The sequence below is a fragment of the Hippoglossus stenolepis genome, chromosome 13 (genome assembly GCF_022539355.2).
Source record: "Hippoglossus stenolepis isolate QCI-W04-F060 chromosome 13, HSTE1.2, whole genome shotgun sequence".
NCBI classification, from domain to species: domain Eukaryota; kingdom Metazoa; phylum Chordata; class Actinopteri; order Pleuronectiformes; family Pleuronectidae; genus Hippoglossus; species Hippoglossus stenolepis.
In genome coordinates this window covers 16,253,468-16,275,710 of record NC_061495.1, presented here as the reverse complement: position 1 = coordinate 16,275,710, position 22,243 = coordinate 16,253,468, and the positions used below count along the sequence as shown (strand labels likewise).

Here is a 22,243-nt window from a genome sequence, read left to right as displayed (position 1 = left end):
AAGGACAAAACATAAAATATGTAGGTGTCCATGAATCACTCACTTTATATCTAAACTCTATTTATTTATATAGCACTTTTCATACAAACAAAATATAGCACACATACAGAGCAAACAAAACATCAACAAATTAAGACACTCAGTATACACAGGGACTGATGAAACACTATCTCACCAATGAAGAAACACTGGAGGCAGGATGACAATAAAAACTAAAATTCAAAATATATAGAAAGATAGATGTATTAAATTAAGTAAATATATATATTAAATAGTGTATAAAAAGGAAAATAATCTAGAAAATAAAAAATAAGTTAATTCAAAAGGCTTTATTCCAGTTAACGGTCCATATCAGTATACAAATTAAAATAGGATAAATAAAATACAACATGCAGCACAAAAAAAAGTACTCATACATACTTTTGTTCCAGTGCTTCCAAAAAAAAGATGATACTAAATGGCTCAATGTTATGATTCTGTTTAGAGTTGTTACAGATGTAAGTGTTTACAGTGAGGGGGCAGGGAGGAGGTGCTGGCTGCTCCTCCTCCTCCTCCTCCTCCTCCTCCTCCTCCTGTGTGATTGGCGGCTCCTCGGCTCTGAGAGGCCGGACTGTGGGCGGACTGTGGGCGGACTGACCCGCAGCACTGACCGCGGGAAGGGAAAACTGTCAATGTCACAGGATCCTGGATCAGCTGCTCGTCTGTTCGATCCCCGCTCCAGAACCTCCACTGACCCACAGGAGCATCGCACCGTCTCCTGAGGACTGAAGTCGCAGCAGCTTCACGTCATCTTCAGGTAAAAGGAGCGGCTGGTTGTTAGCTTCCCGCTAGCTAGCTAGCATTAGCTGCGCAGATTGTCCCGTGAAGAAAGCGCAAATTCTCTTAAAATCTGCGGGATGCTAAGAGGAGCTAGCTGCAGGATATCTGGGTGAAAACAGGGAACACGTCGGCTGGAGGTTTAGTCTCCACAGCTCAACACTTTCTACCTTATTACGGGTTGTAATGTCTTTTTTAGCACTGAGTTAAAGGAGTAATATGAGCTGTTGTTTATCACTGTGGTGACTCAGCTTCTCCAAAGCTAGTGCACTTACAGCAGGTTGTCTACTGGATGAATTACTGTCATTACTTTATATTTGTAACCGGGAGATGACTTTGTATTTCCACCCTCCTCCGGTCCTGACCGTGTTTGTCTCCCTGGTTGTCTGCAGGCAGCATGAACTCTCTCCCAGGCAGAGCAGCGCTGTCTCTGTGCAGGCGCACGGCCGCGGGCGGGCTGAGGGTCCTCGCCGGTTCCCCGGGTCCCCCCGCTGGGAGCCTGCCGGCCTGTGTCCAGGCTGTGCGGGTCTGCCACTCCGGGAAGACCCGCAAGGGCAGCATCAGCACCAAGAAGCGAGGCTACGACATCACCAGAAACCCACACCTCAACAAGGTGAGCTGTCCATAATGTGTCTGCGGCTTTCCTCACGATCACAAGGGCCTGGATCCTTAAATCCACATAAATACACCTCAGGTTCATGGAGCAAATATCTACACAATGACACATGGCAACGTTTCAACCACAACACCAGGTGAGGGTCAGGGTGTGAACTAGAGATCCTCCAATACCATTTTCCCTTTCCCATACCTGGGCTTTGCAAACTGAGCCGAACTGAATTCTGATCTGAAACCAGTGCATTTAAATTTATAACAACTCACTGTATATAACGTATTCTAACAGCTGTATGCTCCTAACTCTGTGTGTAAGTGATGATTGCCATCATTGTTGTATGACCTGGTTCAGGTTAAACCCTTTAAAAACAAATACAGTACATACAGCGATTGAATTCCATAGAACTTCTTTTATTTTCTAGTGTGACAGTCATAACTGAAAAACAAAACTACGCAAGAAGAAGACGTGATGAACTGGAAAAGAAAATTGCAGTTTTATCTGGTTGAAACCAATATATTTTTAGGATGTTTCATTGTAACGACACATGGATTCTCGTACTCGCCGATGCCCGACCCGGTGTCTTTGGCAGAATAGGAGGCATTTCCCATGCTTGTATTTGTGTAGGAACATCTCTAGTGTGAAGTAAATTGTTATATACATGTAAGAACAAAACACTCTCCTGTATGTGAAAGCTGAACAGCCGATAATTCAATTCTTCGTGTGTGCCAATATCAAGATTTTGTTTTACATGGAGCTTTTCTAGTCTCCACAACCTCTTGCAGCCGTTCACAGTACAAATCGCACACACACCATCATACAGAGCTTCCGCAGCCTATGAATTTTATTGAAAGTACAAAGTGCAATGTTCGACCCTGAACCCCAAAGTGCCCCTGATAACCTCCTGTATATTTCATAGATTAAACAATGATCTCCTGGTCAATAAAAATGTTATGACATTAACTTTCCAGTGACATTGGATATTAACTGTCACAGGTTCTCAGAGCCCAAGTAGACACATCCTCATATTTTTGTTTTGGCTAAAACGCAAATGTTTTGTTTGCTGTCATAACTGACTTAGAGAAGCCAAAACTGTTCACGTTAAAGAATAAGGAACCTGTTAACGAATAATTTCAGCTTTAAAATATCCAACATTTAACTTTCAACGTTGTTCGCAAATTCACAGATAAGTCAGTTTTTAAAAAGTGGTTTATAAATAAAGTTTATTATTATATTATTATTATTATTAGAAGAACTCTCTATATATAGATCTGCTCACACCCTCAGTTTAATATTCATTTATTTGAAAGGTGCAGTTTTAAGTTATTGACGTGCTTTTAGGCTCATTTCATTACTGTGTCATAATACTGGTGGTGGATTATGTGGGTCATGTTCGGAGTGTTACCTGCACATGAGTGTTATTGACCATGCACCACATACAGAGGTCATGCAAACTGGACTTCCACAGGCCCTGTAACGCTCTGTGAATACTGCAAAAACACACATGAGAAATTCTACACAATAACTACAAAACATGTATTAAACATGAAAGCATTAGTTGCGCAAATGTGTAGCAAAGAACTTTAAAACACAAATGACTTGATCTTCTCTGTGTCGGGGAACGTGTGTTGCCACTACAGTCACATGTCTGTGTCAACAGACAACATGAAGTCCTACATACCATATGCTATGATGGTTGAACAAATGCAAACAGGGAATACCATATATAGCAAGTAAATACCACATTTATGCAGCACTGGAATACCACATGAGTGTCAAAGCTCCTATCTAAAGTGAGGTGGGCAGAGCTCTGAATGGTCTGAATGGTTCCTGCCTGTACAGTCGTCTGTCTCTATCTCTGCTCTTTCCCAGTGTCAGTAAAATCATAATACCATAAATTTGATGTTAAAGATATTCTCTCTAGATTCCTTCAATGTCTTTTCTGTGAGGTCAGGAGGAGGTGGAAGGATTTACCCGTCCACATCCGAGGAGTTTTGAAGTGGAAGTTATTTAAGGTCTGGGTGTGTTTAGATCATGCAGCCTCCATTCCTACTTACCCCTAATGTTTGGTTGTCATACCCAAAGACGGAGACTATAGATGCTTGTCGACCTAAGTGGAGGAATAAATTACAGAAATCCTCCATATGTTGTTAGACTTGAGTGCAGCCTTGTAGACACTGTAGACCACTCTATCATGCTGCAGGGTCTTGAGACCTTGGTGGGTTTAAAAGGGTCTGCTGATAATCTGTTACAATCCTATCTGTCAAATAGGACTTTCTCTGTTGTGGTTGGAAACTCGCATTCTTCAGTTTCCCATTTCTTGTCATGGGGTTCCTCAAGGGTCAATCCTTGGTGTAGACTTGGTTTGAATTGACAACCCACTTCTCTTTAAAAAGAATCTTAACCTTTTCCATCATTTGTATTCTCTGTTATAATGGTAAAACATTTGCAGTCACATTATGGAAAGAATATATTTTTCAGTGTTAAAGAGGAAAAGACCGCTCCTCCAAAAGATTCCGCAGTTGCACTGGTTGTGCCAGAACTAAAGAAAAACATCCACCAAGTGACTCACCAGCGGTTTTACAGTAAAAGCCTTACAAAGGGGGAATCATTTTCTTCTTTTTTGCTGCCTTGCTATTCTATGAGGACACCAGCACAGATAAAGAAGCTTCAGCTGAGTTTATAGCTTTGATTGAGGAGGTGGGACGCAGTTCCTTCCCCTGCTGATCCCAGTCAGCACTTGTATTGTACGCTGACTCACAGGTTAGTTCGGTGCAAGCAATCAGGAAGTGGAGCTCTACTTGAAATGGGTGGTTTTTCCTTTTGGAGAATTCTTTGACATTTTATTTAAGTTTAAAGAATTTACATTTTTATACATTTTTTTTTATACCGCGTGGGTGATTTGCTCTGTTTTACACATATACTTATTACACATACTTTGTCATGTGTACTATCTTTTTATGGACAAAGGGTAATACACTCTTGCACCTACATTTTTACAACCACAGCTCCTCAGTGACCTCTCTAAAACACAATATAATTGTAAAAATTAACCTTCTTTACTGTATTTGGGCTTGTAATTATATGTTGTCCTGTGATATTATAACACCACAGTACTTCACAATGTGGTTTGAATTGGAGTCGTGTGTGTGTGTGTGTGTGTGTGTGTGTGTGTGTGTGTGTGTGTGTGTGTGTGTGTGTGTGTGTGTGTGTGTGTGTGTGTGTGTGTGTGTGTGTGTGTGTGTGTGTGTGTGTGTGTGTGTGTGTGTGTGTGTGTGTGTGTGTGTGTGTGTGTGTGTGTGTGTGTGGGCTGGCATTACTACAGCTGCTGGTCAGGAGTGTCACATTAATGAGTTTACTTTAGTGCCTCTTTACCTGCTCACTCTAATAGGTTTATCTTAACTCTGTTAATCTGTGACTTTTCTTTGGCCACGTTCACAGTGATGTGGTTCATGGATGGATTACTGAGCAGCCCTACTGGGCACAGGCCCCAGGGCCCAGCCAGTCATAGAGTGCACAAATACAGTGCAAATACAAAACTAAAAACACACAAAACAACGACAAATAACTATAAAGTGATGCAAAAGAAACACTGAATTCATCACCTATGCATCAATGCTGTGTCTCTCTCAGTCTGGGTGTCTTGCTGTAGTGTAGGAAGTGTGGGGGGAGCTTTTTACATGTCTGTGCCATGGGGCCCATATTTCTATATTCCACTGATAATGTGGACGAAAAGCATTTGTTTTAGAGCCTGAGCCATTTATTGGTTGGCTGATTTAAAATTGGCCGATATGAGCCTTTCACAAACGCATCAGGGTCTGCTAGTATTTGCAGATTTATAGTTTTTAAAATAGAGCTCATCGTAAACTACATAATATCAAGCCTCAATTACATTTCTTCACTCATGAGGGTTTGATACCAACATCTTAGGATTCATTGCCAAATTTTTTTATATATATATTGGCTGATATATCAGTATCAGAAATGTTTCGCCCCTAATATCAATATCAGCATCAGCCCCCAGAAATCCATATCGATCGGCCTCTGATTTGTCGATACTGTTTGCATGTGAAAAGTTCCATGCACACTGATGGTAATAGTTTTTTTTTAATTGTACTCTACATTAACTTTCTCTCTGTGGCTCTCTCTCTCTCTCTCTCTCTCTCTCTCTCTCTCTCTCTCTCTCTTTCCTCCTATCTCTCTGCCTGTCTCTCTTTCTCTCGCGCACATTTCTCTCCCTCTCTCATGTTTGGTATTTAAGGCATAGGTATTTAAGGTATCTCAGTAGTATCTCCTTAACTGACCTTGCAGGCAGAGCTTATGTTGGGCAGCTACAGTGAAAGCTGCTACACAGTGTGCAACTTAAAGCTTTGTAGTGTTGTTGCTCAGCATCAAAATACTCCTCAATGGGGAAGCACGCAGCTTGTGGGCAACTGTAGAGGTATCGATTGTAAGCTGTGGGTGTAATTAGAAATCAAATAGATCAAATTTCACATTCAGCTCTACCAGCATGAATAATTTACTGGGACAAGAGTGTGTTCAGAAAATACACACGGTAAAATAAACTGACCATAGAAAGTGAGTTCATTCCTCATGTAGGTCTGTGTTTCCTCTGGTGTGTGTGAGATTCAAGAGGAAATGGAAAGAGTGATGAAGAAGGGAGGAGGAAAGAGAAGTGGAGCTGATTTAGGAGGGAGTGAGTTCAGGCTCTCATGCTATTGGACAGAATAAATAGATTAAACCTCTCACTCCACACAGCTCACCAGGGGTAAATGCTTGGCCTCATGTTATTCACTGCTGAACAACGCAGGACATTTCTACTGGGCCTTGTTTTGTTTCCATACAAAAAAGAATCAGTTATAATTTAGAAAAAAGATGAAAAAGACCTCTGTATTTGGGAGTATGAGTCATGATTCACCGCACAGCGTGATGACTAACATGTGAGTCACTGTGGTCTGGATTGTGTGCTTTTTTTTAAAAATTGAATTTTGTGCAAACCCCTCCCTGAGATCAAAGTGTTGTATAACCGATCTTTCTTCCACCCCTGCAGGGCATGGCGTTCACCCTGGAAGAGCGCCTACAACTGGGCATCCACGGCCTGCTGCCCCCCTGCTTCCTCTCCCAGGACGTGCAGGTCCTGCGGGTCATGAAGAGCTACGAGACGCGCTCCAACCCTCTGGACAAGTGAGAGAACAAACTCGGACGCCGTGCTGAAGTGCAGACCAAGATTTGTCACGCTGCAGCTGCAGATGTTACATGAGCTCATAGTTACCGGGGCTGTTCCACTTGTTTGGTTAAATCTCCTTTAGCTTGTCACATCTGGTGCCAGGTCACTGCCGACAGTTGTTTTCGTCTTTCATCGTGTGATTAAAAGTGTATCCACTTCACCACAGAGGCTTATAAAGAGGCCAACAGGGTTCTAGTAGTTTAAACACACAATACGTCCCTGGTTTCAGTCCCATCAAGAACCTGTGGAGCTGTCTTGGTTCAAGTATGTCATGTATGTAGGCTGCACCAAAATGAAGGTACAAAAAAACTGACAGGCAAATGATGATAGAACATGGTGATGATCTGGGACTTTTCATTTTGTTTTTAATGCATCAGCCCCTCTACATAGATGATGCAAGCAGAATAAATATTTTGAGTTCAGGTATATTTGATTTAATTCATGGACCATCATGCAAATTTCCAAACCATAAATCATGATCTCCCTCTCCCTCTCCCTCTCCCTCTCCCTCTCCATCTCAGGTACATCCTGTTGATGACGCTACAGGACAGAAACGAGAAGCTGTTCTACCGTTTGTTGACCTCTTACATCGAGGAGTTCATGCCCATCGTGTACACGCCCACCGTCGGTCTGGCATGTCAGCAGTACGGACTCGCCTTCAGGAGACCACGGTGAGTGTTTACAGAGGAGTGTGACTCACACTGTGGTTTTTGTTGAGGTTTTGTCTGAGTCTTACTTTTAGGAAAACTTATCTCTACATGAACAGCGCATTTTTCTTTTCCTGACATTCCTGCAGTGTTCAAATCTACAACCAAACCTCCAATCAAGAGTTTGATCCAAACACTGACACTGGGGTTATAAAAAGTATTAAAATGTTTTAATGTCAGTCACTGAAGGCTCCACACAAAGGATGATGAAATTACTTTTAGTTAATAAAGTCAATGTCATCAAATCTCCATCATCAAATCAATCATACCTTTTTAATCTTGGCTGTACAACGCCACCAATAGTAATATCTTCTCTTTCCAAACTACTTGTTTACAGAGGACTCTTCATCACCATCCACGACAAAGGACACGTCGCCTCCGTGCTCAACTCCTGGCCAGAAGAAGACATAAAGGTAGGTCGCTCTCTCTACACACACACACACACACACACACACACACACACACACACACACACACACACACACACACACACACACACACACACACACACACACACACACACACACACACACACACACACACACACACACACACACACACACACACAGACACAGAGACACACACAGACACATGCACAATGCATCATTATGTGACTAATATGTGTTTTGTCTCTGTGAAGGCCGTCGTTGTGACTGATGGGGAGCGTATCCTCGGGCTTGGTGACCTTGGATGCTACGGGATGGGGATTCCTGTCGGGAAACTGGCGCTCTACACGGCGTGTGGCGGTGTTCGGCCACATAATTGTCTCCCGGTCCTGCTGGACGTCGGCACTGACAACCAGGCGAGTATTAGCTGAGCTGCAGGAAGGCAGGATTCAGGTTTTATGAGCTGGTGCAGTGCTTCGTATCTGCCTCTTATCAGTCGTCACAGATTACATATCAGACGAGCTTAGAGAGTCACTGAGGTGACTTGTGTAATCCTTTACTGATTCAAAGGCATCATCAACTCCAAATCCTGAGAGTAATGTCAAGTTGTCTCTTAATGATTCACTGATTAACTGAAGTGTTTCTGGTGCAGACGCTGCTCGATGACCCACTGTACATCGGACTGAAGCACAAGAGGATCAGAGGAAAGGAATATGACGACCTGGTCGATGAGTTCATGCAGGCGGTGACAGACAAGTGAGTGGAAACATTAGTGAGCAGGAGGCGTTCAGGTGATCGTGGTGTCTGACCATCTCTCTGTCGCTCTGCAGGTACGGGATGGACTGTCTTATTCAGTTTGAGGATTTCGCCAACAGCAACGCCTTTCGCATCCTCAACAAATACAGGCATCGATACTGCACCTTCAACGACGACATCCAAGGTTTTGTAACTCGCTGACAGCTTCAGCCAGTTCACTACTAGATCAAGAGCCCAAAATATATAAAATAACTCTTATGTTATCTTACGTTTAATTTTTCAATTCAATCCTGTTACAAAAGTGATTCAGTGAAAATGTGTTTTTTCTTTCAGGCACGGCGTCAGTAGCTGTTGCTGGGGTCTTCGCTGCTCTGAAGCTCACCAAAAACAAACTGTTAGACCACACCTTTGTTTTCCAAGGAGCAGGCGAGGTGAGAAGACACGTTTGTCCGATTTTTATCCCAACTCAAAATATAAATAACTGCAGTCAATCCCAGAGAGATATAAAATGAGACTGAAATTCAAAGCTAGAGATGGAGAGTTGCCCATCTTTACTTTCTTGTACCAGGCGGCTCTGGGAATCGCTCACCTGCTCATCATGGCCATGGCCAAAGAGGGAGTATCCAAAGAGGAAGCTGCCAAGAGGATCTGGATGGTCGACTCCAAAGGTCTCATTGTGAAGGTTTGTGTGTGTCTCACCTCTTCAGTCCTCTCAGATGTCCCCTGCTTATAAATAACCCAACAGCCCCATCTGGAGTTTTATAAAAGACACAGTTTTAAAAAATTTTAGGGAAGAGGTCATATAAACCACGAGAAGGAGGAGTTTGCCCATGACCACCCGCACCTGAAGACCCTGGAGGAGGTCGTGGAAACCATCAAACCCACCGCCATCATAGGTGAGTTCGCCTGGTAGACTTCTGCTGTAAAGCTGTGGGGTGTCATCAAGACGCTGTCGCACTAAACATTCTGAAACATCCCTCAAAGAACTTTGTTGGATTTAATACATGAAACCACTTTATAACCCACATTGTCTCTTTCATCCATTTATTTGATCAGTGGAAAAACAGAGAAACCTGTTTAAGGTGAATTTCCTTTCTCTATGGTTTTGTTCAGCACAGTAACAACTTGGTAATTTGCTATAAATTGACTAATTCATGCTGTTTATTTAATCTGATGCCTCAAAGTTTCACAAGGATTAAATGTTAATTCTGGACATCGAATTCGTACACTGCATGTATGATGAAGTGGAAGCTATTTTCAGTTTCCTAATCAAATCTGCGATAACGTGACCATAATGGTTTCTACTTAAAATCCACTGTGTTTTAATGTTTAAGACGACATTATTGGGAAACAAAGAGGGAGAGAAAACGGTTCCAGCTTAAAACTACAATGTAATTTTATGTAAGTCTAACTTAACCAGATGCAGTGATTGCACTCATGTGATTTGAATCCTACAAAATAAACCGTTACGCACATGCTCTCATTAATTGAAGTCATTTCTGTTGTAAAACTGACTGTGGATTCTCCCTCTGTGTCCTGAACATGAAGGCGTGGCTGCTATCGGAGGAGCCTTTACTGAGAAGATCATCAAAAACATGGCGTCCTACAATGAGAGGCCCATCATCTTCGCCCTGAGTAACCCCACCAGCAAGGCGGAGTGCACGGCGGAGCAGTGCTACACGCTCACAGAGGTGAGAGGTGTGCAGCCTCACTGAACGGCGGCTCATTCAGCAGATCGTAGACACCAAAGTCGGCATAGAACAGCAACATCGTTATATCTGCTGAGGAGGTCATGTTTTCATGTTTGTTTGCTAGTTACTGTAGTTACCAGGGTTACATAAAAACAGGTCAACCAATTTCCTTGACATTTTGTGGAGGGGTGGGGCATGACCCAAGAAAGAACAAATAAAAACCAATCTGTCTTTAACACAGCGAGAGGCATTAGCCCTGGCAGAGCTGTGCACTCTCGCCCAGAAATATTGTGTGTATGTCCGGGGCCTGTACCAGTATATCAGGAAATTTGACACCAAACTGACCAGGAATTTTGAGACTTTGTAAGATTTCCCAAAGAACAATATTTGGAAAGTGACCTTTCCCTTTTAGAAAACATGTACACATGGCTGTCCAGTAAATTCATACGACATCTTTTATTGTCGGACTGTACAGAGATAAATATCCCGTCAATCTTCCCTTTTATATATTGACATCTACATCCTAACACACTTGTGCGTCACTGTCCTCTGCTGTCGCAGAATACCTCTATCATCCCTCTCTTTTTTTCCTCTTCTTCTCTGTTATCAGGGTCGTGGCATCTTCGCCAGTGGAAGTCCGTTTGACAAGGTGACGCTGGCTGATGGACGCACCTTCTACCCCGGGCAAGGAAACAACGCATATGTCTTTCCTGGAGTCGCTTTGGGTGTTATAGCCTGCAGGGTCCGCCACATATCTGACGACATCTTCCTCACCACAGCAGAGGTACGTTCCTCTTACTGACTATAGACCTAATATAAAGATGGATGAGATGACAGCTCCCAAAATCATCTTGATTGGCTCCTGGCTGCTTGCTTCAGTGCTGATCATAAACCCTGTCTCCTCCATGTTAGTGGATGAGAAATGGACCAAACTGAAAAGGCATTTTTCTGATGGTTTCTGTCATTTTAGGTCATTCTTATCACACTAATGTTTGTTCAGGTGTTCATTTGTCACACAAGTTTGGTTTTATTTACTTATTTGATCTAAAAACGAAATGTCATGTTTGACAGCTGAGACTGACTCGTGGAACTTTATTGATTGTGTCTCTCAGGCGATAGCTGGCATGGTAACAGAGGAGCACCTGGCTGAGGGACGACTTTATCCTCCTCTGAGCACCATCAGAGAGGTGTCCTTCAAGATAGCAGTTAAGGTAGGTGTCCTCTACAACATGACCGTCTTACATAAAAATATAATGGTGGGGTACTTGTGGCGTGATAATTTGTCATTCAAAAATGTGATGTTCTGGAACGATGAACTAAAAACTAAACTGTTAAATATTTCCACATCTTTTGGAGAAGAAAAATTCAAATAAGGAAATCTTGACGTTTACATTTTTTTTTTATTAAATATGTTTAAAATGTCTACTTCCTCAAACATGTTCTCACAGCTCACTAATAAAACCATCATATTAACTGAATGTAGTAAAATATCATTCATGTATAAAATAAAAACATACTTCATCTGGGTTTCTGCATCGTGTATTAAAAAGTCTGAAATGTAATCATCTGAATTTTAGGCCTTAAGCCTTTACAAGTTTTACATTTTACATAATAGGTCTTTAAATGTTTTAAAGTAAGTCTTAATTATAGTAATGTTCATTTAATGTAACTTCTGTTGCACTTTAAAATGAGTTTCCTTTTTAAGAGAAATGTTTTGACAGCATGCATCGTTTGTCATGTCTCTGTGTGTTGTAGTTCTTTCTCACTGATATAGATATTAGCACGTTATAGTAAAACTACACATATGAGTGAGAACTCAGAATTTAGCTCAGTACTCAGGCTGGGCAGTGGTAAAAACTAAACATACTGTCTCTGTTTACTTCACCTAAGTAATTCTGGAATATTCCTTCATGTCTGTCGTTCTTGACAAATGTCTTAAATTTCATTCATCATGGTCTTAAAAATCAAATCTTAACTTTACAGACCCTGTTTAAAGTGACATTGAAGAGTCAAATAGCCACTTGAATGACTGACTTAATCATTAATATCTAATCAATCACTCACACATATTCCTTTATGTGTCCCTCTCTGCCAGATTGTCAACCATGCGTACAAACACAACATTGCTTCGGTGTACCCCGAGCCTAAAGACAAGGAGGCGTTTGTGCTGTCTCACATCTACAGTCCTGATTACGACTCCTTCACTCTGGACACGTACGGCTGGCCACAGGAGGCCATGGAAGTCCAGGATGTGTGATCAGTTGGTCTCTCAACTCAACACTCTGCCGTGGCATCACGCACAAGTTCTGCATTGCCTCCATACTCCTCTTACTTAGCGCTCATTATCTAGCTGCCCATCAAACACTGCTACATGCTGTATATAGTTATTCTCTATGACCCCGTTCAAACCTGGTATTAAATTAACATTTGTCCTGAGTGATCCGATCACAAGTGGTCGGCTCTAAGCACGAGTGTGAACGCTCCCTAATGTGTCGTGAGATCTCACATTCGGATGTGGTCTGAGATGCATGTGGCCTCATTCTCTTTGCTGTGTGAATGCAAATCTGTCCTGGATCACATGAAGGGCCAGCAGCTGCTCAGCTGACGTCTCTGACCTGCTGCACTTTAACAATGAGTTAAACATATTTTTGCGCCTCTCGGTGACCATGTTGATTTGTTTGTGGCCCCAGCATCAACGCCGATCAGCACATACTGACAGATGCTTCTCTTAAATCGGTCGAATCTTTGGTCACAGTAGATCTGCAGCTCATTGTGTTCAGTCATTGCTCGCTCCCTCTGATTCATGTCGACACACACCAACACACACACGCAAATCATTTGACCCTCACGAACATAAATGACGTACATGTTTTTTTTGCATATAAGCATGTTAGTAAGATCAGTCACAAGTGCTCACAGCAAACAGATTCAGGACTTATTTTAATTTCCTGTGTGAACAAAGGAGCTTCACGCTAACCTCAGGAGGGATGCTGATACCAGGTCTGAACGGAAACTTTCGTGTCACGTTTCCTGTGCTGTGCTGGTCATTTCTTTCAAATCAAAGAAAAACCTTTGATATATCAAACATCCTGAAGCATGTCATCTATAACTCTATGATTGAAACTGCTCCTCCGTCATTAGATTCTCCAGCTGAGATGTTGTACCGCAGTATTTAAACGCATGTGCAGTAAATTATCTGTTTCTGAACGAAGCAGCGGAGCTGGTGCACGAGAAACATTCTTGTCCCGACACGGATGATGAGAACTCGTTCTGAAGCTTAGTGTGAAATAAATCAGACCGACAGAAACTCTAGGGTCCGCTTACTGTGTGACCTCAGGACATCGCTGCTCCACATTATGAGTTAAAGCCTGTGTCGTCCCTTCAGCTGTTTCCTCATATTTCACACTCCAGTCAGTGTGTGCACGTGTGTTAACCAGCACACACTGAAAAACACTCCAGCGTCATCCTGTGTTTCTGTTTCTCTGTGATCATCTGTTGTTTGTTTTCTTCAGTATGTTCAGAGGAGGCTTTGCCAGCGACTGAGTGTGACCGTCAGGATGTTTCTTTTGCAGTAGTGTGTTTTCCTCCAGTTTTGTACGGAGCTCTGCCTGTTGTGTTTTTGCCAAAGTTACAGATGAGATGGATCTTATCTTATTTTACTCTTAGAGAATATGATGCTCAGCGTGCTTTAGTACTGCGAGACAAGCTTGACGTTTTTTAAAGGGGAAATTAAACTTTTTCAATAAAATTGTTATCACAATACGAATGATTTGTTGCATTTTTATCCCCTTTCAATGATTTCTTTGACACAGTTTCACAGAACTCCAAAACCTCAATACTTGAGCAGTTAATTTGGAAGGAGGCTATGTTTTCACGTCATCCATTTGTTTGCTTGCAGGATTACAGGAGTCTGTGCAATATGGTGCAGCTAGATTGAATTTAAAGGGTCTGTTGGGCCTTGGCAGAGGTTTACGCTCCACTGGGATACATCCTAGTTTATTTCATTACTTTTTAGCCTCGTGTTAGCTGGATACACTGGATTCATAGTTTTTTAAAATTTCATTTGCAAAACAGTTTGACTGGTTTTATCATTATTCAACAGGTGAGTCATTTCGCACAGTTTCCACTGATGTAATAATGAATGGTGGAAATCCCACATGTAGATTAAAAGAATGTCACAAGGAAGCTGACCGAATTCAAACCGGCTACCACCTTTTTAAAATATAAAAGAAAATCATCAATCATCATTTTCCTAAAAAAATTGAAATAAAACCCATTCACTAGGTTTTTGCATGTCTCTTTTAATATCAGCTGCAATCGGATTTCTTTGAAACCCTCCAACATTTCCAACAGTAACAAGACGGAACATTGATGAAAGCTCGTCCACCACAGCTCTGAGCTGTCACAGTTTTATGAACAAAACATTTTAATATGATTAGAAACAGTGCTGACTCAGCAACATGCTGGCATCAAATGAATGGGCTATAAAATGTGAGTGAGAGCTGATGTGCAACATAATCTTTGATTTCAAGTACAGAGCTGAAAAATATGACCAAAAAAATCAAATACACAATAATTTCATGTATTTACCCAACACCTGGATAACAATGAACTGATGGTTATAATTAAAGGTTGATTATAAAACATAACCAATAACAAACACATTTTTAGGTGCTAGCCTCTTTTATTCAAGCGAGTCCAGTCTCGTCAGGTAGAGTAGTTACACTCTTTGGCATTCAGGCTTTCTGAAATCCTCGGATTAGCGATCAACTCTCTGAAGCATTGAGGAATAATTTATCCCTTCTTAAATGTTGAAGTTACCTGAATGATGAAGACACAGGAGTCACTGAGAGCGATCAGTGCACAGACATGTTGGTTTTTACTGCTCCATCTATAACCCACAGTTTGCGCTCATGGCTTAATTTATTGATCTTTTTAACAATATATGAAAAACAAAACAAGAAATACATAACTCAGTTATTCTAAATTATGAATAAATACTTTGATCGATTCAGGGACGGAATTAGATATAAAATAGGCACATTATCTCTTTGTATCACAAAGATCAGAAAACTCAATAAACAACCTCCACTCTCTTCTCCCCCCATCACTGATGTCCTATGATGAACATTAGAGCCCGATATACAATCCTTTCACAGACATATCTGTATCATTGTTTATGTTCGCTGATGTAAACTCTTTATATCGATTTAACAAAGCAGAAATATATGTTTACATTCAATAGATATTTGGTTGTTTTTAGGCTGTGATAAAGTTTAAATCGTAAAATATCAAACCCCAATAAAAAATTAGTGATAAAGGTTTTATAACATCTTAGGCAGCGTTGCAAATTTTTTTGTCTTCGTATATATCGACCAATATTTTAGCATCAGACTTTTTTTCTCTCCATCGTCCCAAAAAATCCGTATCGGCCGGGCTCTAATGAACATGTGACACTATTTGATCTTTTTATATAACACTCAAATGTCCATTAAGAACATCCCTAACACAAAACTGAACATAGAAAGAAAATTATTTCTGTAATATAAAGTAAAATATGAATACAAAGGAGTCATTACGTAAAGGTCAAGCCTGGGATGGACGGACAATGCCTGCTTTTGATTTGATGATTTTTACCTCGATAAAATGTGTTGTCTGAAAGGCAAAGAGGCAGATCTGTGAGTCAGAGACGTCTTCAGGCAAAAGTCGACTGGAACTAACACAGTTAAATCTTTGAAATAAAGAGGATAAAGAAATTATAGATAAGAAAACATATAGATAAAGAAAATTATAGTTGCCAATACTGTAGCTGCCACACGTGCAGGTGCATTACAGGGCAATGATATGCATGATACAGTAAACATATGTGGTAGTATGTGGTTCACATTATAGATAATTCTCAGAGCACATGGACTCACAGTTTACACATTTAAACAAATAGAGACATTAGTGGACGTGTTGTGACGTGGCTCGGATCAGAGGAACATTCTTTAACACGGAACAGCCTGAGAGGAAAAAAAACTGAAACGAAATGTCACTGAGATTTTAACTTTGGCAAAATGAATGACACAAAGCTCACACTGTGATTCTGAGAGAAGGACACACACAAAATACCTCAGCACATGTCACCAAGGTCTTTGGCATTCCTGGTTATGATGAAATGTAACAGGCAAGTAAACAGATCGTTCAGTCAGATCAGTCTGGTCAATCTTTCAGTAGGGGAGGGGGGGGGTTGGCTTCAGGGAAGTAAAAGATTTGAAGAACATATCGGTGGATTCACACGGAAAACTCCTTAGTTTCCTCCAAGTCACTGTCCTGCTCCTGTTAGCTCTTCTTCTTCTCTGGGCAAACGTAGGACAGCAGCATGTCTATCATGTTCTTGACGATGGCTGGCGGCGGATGGAGGGCGTGGGGGAGGTGGTGTGCCACAGTCATTTGCCAGGCATCCACCAGCAGGACGCTCATTCCCTTGAACATGGCCCTGAGCACCTTGTCCAGCTGCATGGAGTACCAGTCGCTGTTGTACAGGCTCACCTCTTGGTCCAGGGCTTGGAGGTTGGCCGAGCGGATCACCACGAGCGTCCCCGGCGCCCGGTCCAGAAGTCGCACCAGCGCCAGCCGAATGTGGCGCAGCCGTCGTATGTACACCTCCACGGGGAAGGTGCTGAAATGGGCCCAGATGCTGAGGACCACGATGGTGTTGGGACCCCCAGAGAGGCCGTCCAGCTCGTTGGAGATGTACCTCAACTCGCTGGACATGACGGTGGAGAAGCGGATGGGCGGGCCGTGGCAGCGGTATTTCAAGAGGATGTTGTGCGCGTTGTCCACCGCCATGAAAGGCCCGACGTTTTTAGGACTGTTCAGGTTGAACTCCTTCAACCCTGAGGAGAGAGGAACACACAGAGGGTCAAGTGGGGGGGGGGGGATTCACAAGGATTGAAAAAAAATCTAAGAGAAAAAACAACCCTCACCTGGGACGAAAGCAATGAGGTACTCAAACCACTGTCTGACAGTGGAGTCTCCGTAAAGGTGGATCATCCTGTTCTTCAAACACTGGATGATGGCAGATGATTCATTGAACTGGCGCATTGTGTCGCCCCCTAATGGCCTCCATGACTCCTCGTAGTAATACCCAGATGGCTTGAGCATAATGGCGTCTGGTTTTGCACTGCTGCTCTCTGCCTCTACTTTATCTGACACAAGCCAAGAAATGGTGCAGAGAACTGAATTTACCGGAGTAAATTCAATGAAAAACGTGCTCCAACTGAAATGTTAGTGTTACTCTGCAGGTGAACTGTACCTTTTCTTGGTGGGAGCACAGTGACTCTGTCGGGTCCTGAAGGGTGTATGTGAACTTTGATGTTTACGCCACTAAAACAGAAAAGAAGCAGTTCAATGTTAGAGATTGAGGCTAAAGAATACAATGTTTATTGCTGTCAACAAATCCTATTAAAAGACCAAAGCAAACAGAGTTAGACGCAGTCACAAATACGGTGAAGTGTAGCGTATATCGCCAGACAAAATGAACCAAAGTTATGTGACAGGGCATTTAGACCGTCCCTAAATATTTAAAGGGTTCCCACCCTCTGTGACACTTAGCCCCAAACACCCCCCCACCCCGTTATCAATAATCGATGGATGGATTTCAAAGAGCCTATAACAGCTGAGCTCTATTAATCTAACTGAAAATAGTCGCTAAAATGAAAACGTTCAGCTGAAGATTGATACACTTTCTAGAAGCAGGATGATCGGTGTGGGATCAACTGGTGTGTTTTTAATCGTTTTTGGACAATGATGGTCTGTCGCACAGGGGATGGATTTGTTTTTGGGCTTTTCATGGGATCTGTTCAAAGTAAGAAAAACTCCCAATATAACCAGTCTCATCCTTTAAAAAAAATGCAATATTTTCTTCTATCAGTGACAGACCTCTGGAAGAGCAGTGCCTCCTTGTTGGTGATGAGGTGTTTCAGGTAGCCTCCTTTGGCGTGGTTGACTCTGGTGTCGCAGCTGAGTATCTTCGGCTTATAGCAGTACCATGGCTCTCCAGTGTAAAGGTCTGTGTAGTTGCAGAGAGGCTGCTGATCGGGGGGCAGGCACATGTTACACGCAGTGGTTTCAGACAGGAAGCCCAAGCGGAACAGGCTCTTAAAAAACACGCGGTCAGGGCGCTCTTCCCTCAGCCGCTGCAACACGGAGACCGCCTCGCTGGAGTGCACCAGCGTGACCTCGACCTGTGCAGATCCCACCCAGAGGAGCGGGAACAGAGCCGAGTAGAATCCATTCCTGTGGTCCAGCACTTTACCTGCCACACCTGCTCCGAGCTCCGGAGAGTGCAGTCTGGCCAAAATGAAATCGCCGCCATAGCGCTTGGGACGACCATGGAAGTCGTGCATCTGGACAAGGACCTCCAGTTGGTCGCCCACGTGCCATTCCCTGCCTCCTTTAGTGGGGAGGATGGCGAACAGGCTGTGCAAAGGGTCGCTCGTCAGGCGCAAGGCCATCGGTGCGGAGCGAGTCGGGGGCCCGGGCCAGGCGATGGAGTCCAGCAGGTAGCGCTCTTCCAGCTCATCTTCGGGGGAGGGTTTCTGGCCCAGGTGAGCACAAAAGGTGCGGTTGTGATAGAAATTGGGGAGACTGACGGGGAGGAAGGATGACTGGATCCTGCTCTGCAGCTGGTAGAGCGCTGAAATCGTGTGGCAGTTCCAGTTCTGGAGAGGACGAGAAGAGTGGTGACTTGTAGAAGCATGAAAAATAAAAGTTAAGAGATGCTGGAGAAGATGACACAATCAACCTGTGACTGGCAGATTAAAATGCATTAAATACAGATGCACAACACAGTATGAGTGTAAATTAATGTAATACAGATTTGAGCAAACCGACAAAAGCCTTGTCAAGCTTTTTTCAGACATGAACGTTCTTTCACATTTGAAGAATGCAGCAGAAGAATGTCCGGGTCATAACGTTCACCACAACAGGAACATTTCTGGAGGGTCAGGCGCCTGGGTAGAGCAAGCAGGAGGCAGGACACTCCGCTCAATGTTTTTGTTTACAGCACATCAACCCCAGTGTTAGCGTCAAAAGCTCTGGGATCCTGTTGTCTTTCTAAGTTGACATCTTCTGCGGCATCCTCTACGTGTATCGCTCCTTTTTTTCCTCCTGATATATTTGTATTTTCACAGTTTTGCGTCCGTCACATGTTAGACACGTCACCGATCGCCCCAATCGCTTGCTGTAAATTTTCCGGACACTTTCCTGCTGCATTCTAACGTGGGCTCATTCGGACATTTTCTGGAGATTTTACTCGGCTGGCGTGAAAATTTAAGGGAAATGTTTTGAGAAATTTACTTGGAGATTTGCTTTCTCACATACAGCCCCTCCAGAAAATGTCAGGAAAATGTCTGGAGTTCAGTGAAATAGAAAGATAGAAGTACATTTGGAGATGGATCCTGTTACTTCTTATGCTACCCGATAAATTGAACCAACAGCTAGTACCAAACACTGATCCATCCTCCTTCCTCACCTCCACAGTGTGGATGTTGCGGAGCAGCAAGAGGAGTCCAAACAGAGCGAGGAAGAGGAAGATGAAGGCGTATTTGGACAGATTCCGGCACATGGTGACCTGCCTCTGTCTCCCAGAATCAGGCCCCGCTTCTCTCTCTGCTGTCACCACAGCGATGATGGCATCACTCCGTCCTCAGCGCCCGATGCTGATGAACGCTATCAGACAGAAAAACTGAAAAATCTGCTTCTGCTCTTGAAAGCTAAAAATAGATGTGTATGGATCATGTGATCATGAGACTGAAGACAAAGGCCATTTATTGTTTTAGATTTGTCAAAGATGTTGTTGTGTCTGCTGGTTAGATGATTCAAAAATAGTTTGTAAAATAGTTAAAAATTGTTAAAAATATAAAAGTACTTTTGTAGAAGATTATTTTTTTCCATTTTAAAAATCATTGTGGGCCGGACACAGAAACCAGTCACTCGATACACCACATACAGCTGTATAAATTGTATAGAAATTATAATGTAAAATAATTTTACTCAAGTTTTCCATTTGTATTATAATTCCCCAATATTTGAAAAAGAAATACATTTGAAGTCATAAACATCCAAGCTCAAGGTCCAATTACTAGATATTTAGAGTTTTTAAAAAGCTGTATCACGTGGTCTTTAAAGTCTGCTTGTCCAAAAGGCATTACTGTTACAGATCAGTTACAATAAGATAACAATGGTCCATCTACATGAAAACTCCAATCATGAAAGTCAGTGGACCTTGAGCTGAGATTCGTCAAACTTGCCAAGGTCAAAAATTAACTTTGCTGTTTGCAGCTGGAGTAATGGATTCTGGAGAATGACAGTCCATATTCAAACTCAACAACAAAACAAAAAACACTCTCCCTTCACTCCTTCCTCCTCTCCCTCCCACGCTTCTTGTCCCACAATCCGCTTTTCTGTACTTATTTCCCTTGTTACAAGCAGAAGTGCACCCTTTGGCTGACTGGCTGAAAAAGTGTTGTGTGGCTCGGTTGTAGCCACTTTATTTACTTCCTATAAAGTGCTCTGTAGGAACTGTAGACAGAACAGACGCCTGCTAAAGAGAGATTATTATTTCTACTGAGGAAGTTGACATCAGTATCCTGCAGGACTTGCCTATGCAGTCCACAGTCAAATAAGTAATTACAATATATATAGATTTATGGAATGCACTTATAAAGAAGGCCTGGCATGGTGGTTTAGTGGTTAGCGGTGTCACCTTACAGCAGAAGGTTCTGGATTCTAACCTGACAGGTGGCTGGGGCCTGTCTTTGTGGAGCTGACATGTCCTCCCTGTGTCTTTAACCCAACCTTCACAGGACAGGCGATATGGAAAATGGAAGGACACACTCTTAGCCAGTAAACTCTGACTCGTGCCCACTCACATGGGCTACTAAGTGGCTCCTGTCTGCCCAGTGTATCCCATCCACATTTTGCAATGCTGACTGTTGTGCCCAGCAAATATGGCCGGGTTCAGAGAGTGCCTGATTCAGCACCACCATTACATATGGACAGACAAATGACCAAAAACAATAAAGAATATGAAAAAAAAAAAGACACCAAGAGACGCAAAACATCCACAAAGGATAAACTTTTAACATAAAGAGCCTGAAACTACCAAGAACAGATTCAAAACCAGTATAACTGAGCTCCTGCTCTTATAAGTAGGACATGTGTCAGGACCCAGGGGGCCCGTTGTCTCATTAGCTGTCTATTCTAGTGCTCTACTAATGAACCCCGCACTTAAAATAAGCACCTATATGTACTCTGTTATTATGCACTTTAATCAGTTTATCCTTTGTGTGTGTGTGTGTGTGTGTGTGTGTGTGTGTTCTCTTTCAACATTGCCACACTGCAGATCAACAAAGTGATATGAATTTTACTGAAAATAGAATTTTAAACAATGATCAAGATGAGCTCATCTCCGCGTATTCAAAGTGTTTGTGTCGCTGACATGATTGAAATGATGAAAAACCAATGTTCACAATAACAAACTGGACCCAGTGGATTTGGGACATTTCTTCGAACAACCAGCCTGGGATCACGATCAGTGTCTGTACCTGTTGTCTATGCACACACACATCCAGGACAGTTAGCATCTGTTCTCATATTTTCTCCATCTCGAGTCGTCGTCCATCAACAAGCACCACCAGCCTCCATCACCTCAGCGGCTGCAGGAGCCACAGACAAAGAAGAAGCTTCTGGACAGTGATGATCGTTAAGAGATTCAGAAACGTCTCAGTTATCAACAACAAGGCAAACGTGCTGTTCTAACAACAGCGGTGGTGCGGCCGCTTTAGCCCGTGACATGATAACAAAAGTAACACTTACACATCTGGACGAGAGACCAGCATCACGTCGGACCGTTGGATGGTGGGTGGAGAGGGAGGGTGATGCTGAAGGTGAGGCCGTGAGAGAGGCTGCAGCGGCGGGGAGAGCAGCTCGTCAGAGTCGGTGTCAGGTTCAGGAGGCAGAGCCGAGGGGGGGGCGGGGCCTGAGAGTATAGAGGTCTGCCC

The 22,243-nt window shown here is 42.8% G+C and overlaps 2 protein-coding genes across 7 annotated transcripts; one reads left to right on the top strand and one right to left on the bottom strand.

Annotated features, from left to right (window-relative positions):
* Positions 1 to 609: 609 nt before the first annotated feature.
* On the top strand, positions 610 to 13,955 carry me3 (malic enzyme 3, NADP(+)-dependent, mitochondrial). 2 transcript variants are annotated; one of them, XM_035174086.2, is made up of 15 exons: positions 610 to 785; positions 1,209 to 1,429; positions 6,477 to 6,610; positions 7,175 to 7,324; positions 7,698 to 7,773; positions 8,001 to 8,162; positions 8,399 to 8,502; positions 8,577 to 8,686; positions 8,836 to 8,933; positions 9,071 to 9,184; positions 9,293 to 9,398; positions 10,051 to 10,193; positions 10,804 to 10,977; positions 11,306 to 11,404; positions 12,289 to 13,955. In XM_035174086.2, the coding sequence occupies exons 2-15, from the start codon at positions 1,214 to 1,216 to the stop codon at positions 12,448 to 12,450; spliced, it is 1,848 nt and encodes a 615-aa protein (XP_035029977.1). In that variant the 5' UTR covers positions 610 to 785; positions 1,209 to 1,213; the 3' UTR covers positions 12,451 to 13,955. The 2 variants fall into 2 exon arrangements, with proteins under 2 accessions (XP_035029977.1, XP_035029976.1); XM_035174085.2 differs by having other exon boundaries at positions 610 to 796.
* Positions 13,956 to 14,474: 519 nt separating this feature from the next.
* On the bottom strand, positions 14,475 to 22,182 carry nxpe3 (neurexophilin and PC-esterase domain family, member 3). 5 transcript variants are annotated; one of them, XM_047342670.1, is made up of 7 exons: positions 22,059 to 22,182; positions 21,788 to 21,925; positions 19,714 to 19,910; positions 18,120 to 18,901; positions 17,494 to 17,564; positions 17,165 to 17,386; positions 14,475 to 17,074 (listed from the first exon to the last, which is right to left on the bottom strand). In XM_047342670.1, the coding sequence occupies exons 3-7, from the start codon at positions 19,804 to 19,806 to the stop codon at positions 16,518 to 16,520; spliced, it is 1,725 nt and encodes a 574-aa protein (XP_047198626.1). In that variant the 5' UTR covers positions 19,807 to 19,910; positions 21,788 to 21,925; positions 22,059 to 22,182; the 3' UTR covers positions 14,475 to 16,517. The 5 variants fall into 5 exon arrangements, with proteins under 5 accessions (XP_047198626.1, XP_047198624.1, XP_047198625.1 ...); XM_047342668.1 differs by having other exon boundaries at positions 21,788 to 21,928; positions 22,059 to 22,174; XM_047342669.1 differs by having other exon boundaries at positions 21,788 to 21,898; positions 22,059 to 22,162.
* Positions 22,183 to 22,243: the final 61 nt, after the last annotated feature.